Below are 3,591 nucleotides of genomic sequence, written 5' to 3' on the forward strand. Positions count from 1 at the left end.
ATATATATATATATATATATATATATATATATATATATATATATATATATATATATTTATTTTATTTATTTATTTATTTATTTATTAAGAGTTATATATTATCTGAAAGCTGAATAAATATACTAGGACAATATTTGGCTCAGATACATCTGAAAATCTGGAATCTGAGGGTGCAAAAAAATCTAAATACTGAGAAAATTCCCTTTAAATTCGTCAAATGAAGTTCTTAGCAATGCATATTACTAATCAAAAATTAAGTTTTGCTATATTTACTGTAGGAAATTTTCCAAATATCTTCATGGAACATGATCTTTAATAATTATCCTAATGATTCTGGCATAAAAGAAAAATCTATAAATTTGACCCATGCAATGTATTGTTGGCTATTGCTACAAATATACCCGTACTACTTAAGACAGATACTTAAGACTATACATAGATAGATAGATAGATAGATAGATAGATAGATAGATAGATAGATAGATAGGTAGATATAGACCTTCATTTCCTATTTATTTCCAGTTGATCAGAGCTGTTGGGGGAGGAGGTGTGAAATACATCCTTCCCCCGCAAATGAATTTGATTTTATTGACTGTTTAAAATCTATTTCATTAAAGCACCACATAGAAAGGTACACTATTAGACAACACTCACTAATGAGATGCAGTTAGATAAACATTGACAGTAATAAATGTACATATATTACCCGGATCTCCATTCACAGTCACACTCGTGTCCTAAAGCTAAATATCTGGCATTGGGATCATCGGGCTGTGCAGAGCCTGCAGGGTACCATTAAAGGGAATTTTCATTAGAAGCAGAAGTCTAATACCTGCTACGCTCCATTTTGTGTGCCGATTAGGCATGGTAATGTCGATTACCATCTCAATGGGTTAGATAATATGGGCTATTGTGTTTGCACAAGGGATTTCTGGAGGTTTACTGTAAAACATAAAAACCATCAGTATCTTACTGTGTCGACAGTCCAGCTTATTTATAGCATGACACTCTCCCACACACACATACAGTCACGCAGAGTCTCATTTCAGATATCAAATGCTCTTTAATTTGATCCCACTACTAAAATATAAACCATTTTATGTTATTAAAAGATAAATGAAGGCTCTAACCCACATCAGCATGATTCAAAACAAAGTGGAATGCAAGTAATTCAGATAAATAAATGAATTTTGATGTGAAACAGAATAAATGTGAAAGTGAAAAGAACAAAATTACTTGAATTATGTGACAGGTAGCTTGCCATTCTAAAATTTTCTTTAAAATGCCTGGGGCAACTGGTGGTCATTTAAAAAAATTATATGATATTAAAGTAAACAAAGTTATAGTGAGAACACTGAGAACACTGAAATTCTCAAAGGTTAACATGGGAAATTTGTCACAAGTAGTGTGAGTTTTTTTTTCTTTCTTTTTTTGTCAATTCTAAACTGAAAAAAAAAAATCTAAAACTAAAATCTTATTGTTATATCTATTGAGAACCAAATGAACACCAAGAAAATTTACACAAGAGTCAACAATATAAAGAAAAAAAGATTTTAAATGAAAAGATAAACTTTGATCACTGGACAATGTTTTTCATTCCACGTGTGTTTTATACAATGTACATTTGTGTAATTTATCGCAATATTTGTTATATTTGTCAACAACGGTTTGACATTTTACATGACCGATCACATTTTTGAGTAGTAGTAGTATCTTTATTCAGACTCATGGTCCATCCTCTTTCATAACAGTTTTAACATTCATGGCCGGTTCCATTGTGACAGCTTACCCCCTATTTGGACAACACGTAGCAATTAAGGGTCATCGTGTGTCCTGTATTTGTTTACTGGACCGTAAGGGGAACGTTCAACAGCTTTGTGTAGCTTTAAGGTAATTAAAATTCGCTTAAGTAAAACAAAAAAGCATGTTCCATATAGCACTGTGTATAGTGATTCTCGCTAAAATAACAAACACATTTTTCAAATGAAAAAGGATTTGCTTTTCGAATAAAATTTTGGGCTAAGAGGGGAAAAGACTTATTAACCTTCATAATATGAAAGAACCATTCGAGTATGATTCACTCAGACGGATATGAAATGATCACATTAATGAGTCAAGTTAGAGTAATAGACCTATATTTATCTCAAGTTACATCATATATTGCAGCCTCCTGCACAAAGAAAGAAAATGAGACCGTGAGAAAAAGATTTAGGGACTTTTCGATAACATCTGAAGCCATCTTACCGATATCACCACGGTGTCTTCTCCTTTGAATTTCGGTATGTATTTGTCACCTCTGTTGATTTCCGATTCGTTAAGTGGCCTGAATCGGCACATCACCTTCACGCAACATTCAGCCGCATCCACCATCGTGTATGATTTTATCCAAAGAAACTTTCTCTCCGGTCAGCAGATCTGGTCGTCCACCCCGCAGTCTGCAGAGGAATGCATCAATCAAACAATCAAAATGTCTCGACGCTTGCCAGCCGTTCAGCCCATAAGGTCCATTCCCATTGGTTGAACGAAAGAAGCTTTCAAACTGAAAATAATCTCAGATAAAATAAACTCCTGGACACCGTTTTAAATCGCACGTAACGTATCACATAAGCAGTTAAAGTAAGTGTAATATTGTTGTGGTTGGCGGTAGCTGTTAGGATCTAAAGCCGAGTGCACCTTGAGCGTTTGAAGAGCATCAGCACTGGACAGTTCCACCTTCTGCGGCTCCAAGCGCTCTGACTGACTGCGGCCGCTCCTTCCACACGCGCTTCTGCTGTCCAACAGCGCCTCTCAGCAGAGCTGCCCATGACTGCAACAGGAACTGATGAAATGACAAAGTTCGACAAATAAATACATCAATAGCACATGAAGATGCTTAAAACATACATAACACGTAAACAAAGCAAACAAGCCAGTATGTATGAGTGTAAAAATACATTTTTAAAACAAGCACTTCCTGCTGGTGTGAAAAAAGGCAATTTTTTGCCTTCAATCATAGTTTTTAAATTTAAAAACACAGTTATGCAATGTCTATGTGAATAGATAATGCAATAGCAAATTTTGTAATCAAATATCTATTTAGTTGACCAATTGTGCTATTATAAACTTAAAAGTAAAATAATGTATTTTTTAGTCATTTTCTATTCCATTGCTTTTCTATAGAAGGCTAAGTTACGATTTGGTCAGTTACGTACTCGGATGTAAACAGCAGCATGGTTAGCAAGGTTAATGTGCTACTGAACACACTGTTATGCTAATTTATGCTGTCTAAACCACGGAAAAATGTGTGGAAGCTGTTAATATTTCACCTACCTGACCGGAAATGATAAAAACAAACACAAATGTTATCAAGATTCTTGCCCTGGAAATCCTGGTTCTGTTTGGCCAAACCACAAACACCTTTTGTTCCTCTGCTTTTTGCACTCTTCTCCTAGATTTGTTATAACATATATTAGTCTATAGTACTCTAAATGTTTTTCCCGGTCCGACCAATTACTACAGCCCAAAACATGACAATAATTGATCATTTTTAGCAGCAATAATCAGCAAAATATGCGAGTCTCATTCGGTTCAATGGCATTGTTTTCGTACATT

The 3,591-nt window shown here is 34.5% G+C and overlaps 1 protein-coding gene across 2 annotated transcripts in view; it reads right to left on the reverse strand.

The window, feature by feature from the left end:
* Window positions 1-2,706, reverse strand: part of kif5c (kinesin family member 5C) — a 25,762-nt gene extending 23,056 nt beyond the window's left edge. For both annotated transcript variants that reach the window (XM_073846030.1, XM_073846029.1), the window contains exon 1: window positions 2,245-2,706. In XM_073846030.1, the coding sequence (XP_073702131.1) occupies window positions 2,245-2,370 (126 nt within the window). In that variant the 5' untranslated portion in view covers window positions 2,371-2,706. The remainder of the gene's footprint in view (window positions 1-2,244) is intronic.
* Window positions 2,707-3,591: the final 885 nt, after the last annotated feature.

Source organism: Garra rufa, chromosome 8 (genome assembly GCF_049309525.1).
Source record: "Garra rufa chromosome 8, GarRuf1.0, whole genome shotgun sequence".
Lineage (NCBI taxonomy): Eukaryota > Metazoa > Chordata > Actinopteri > Cypriniformes > Cyprinidae > Garra > Garra rufa.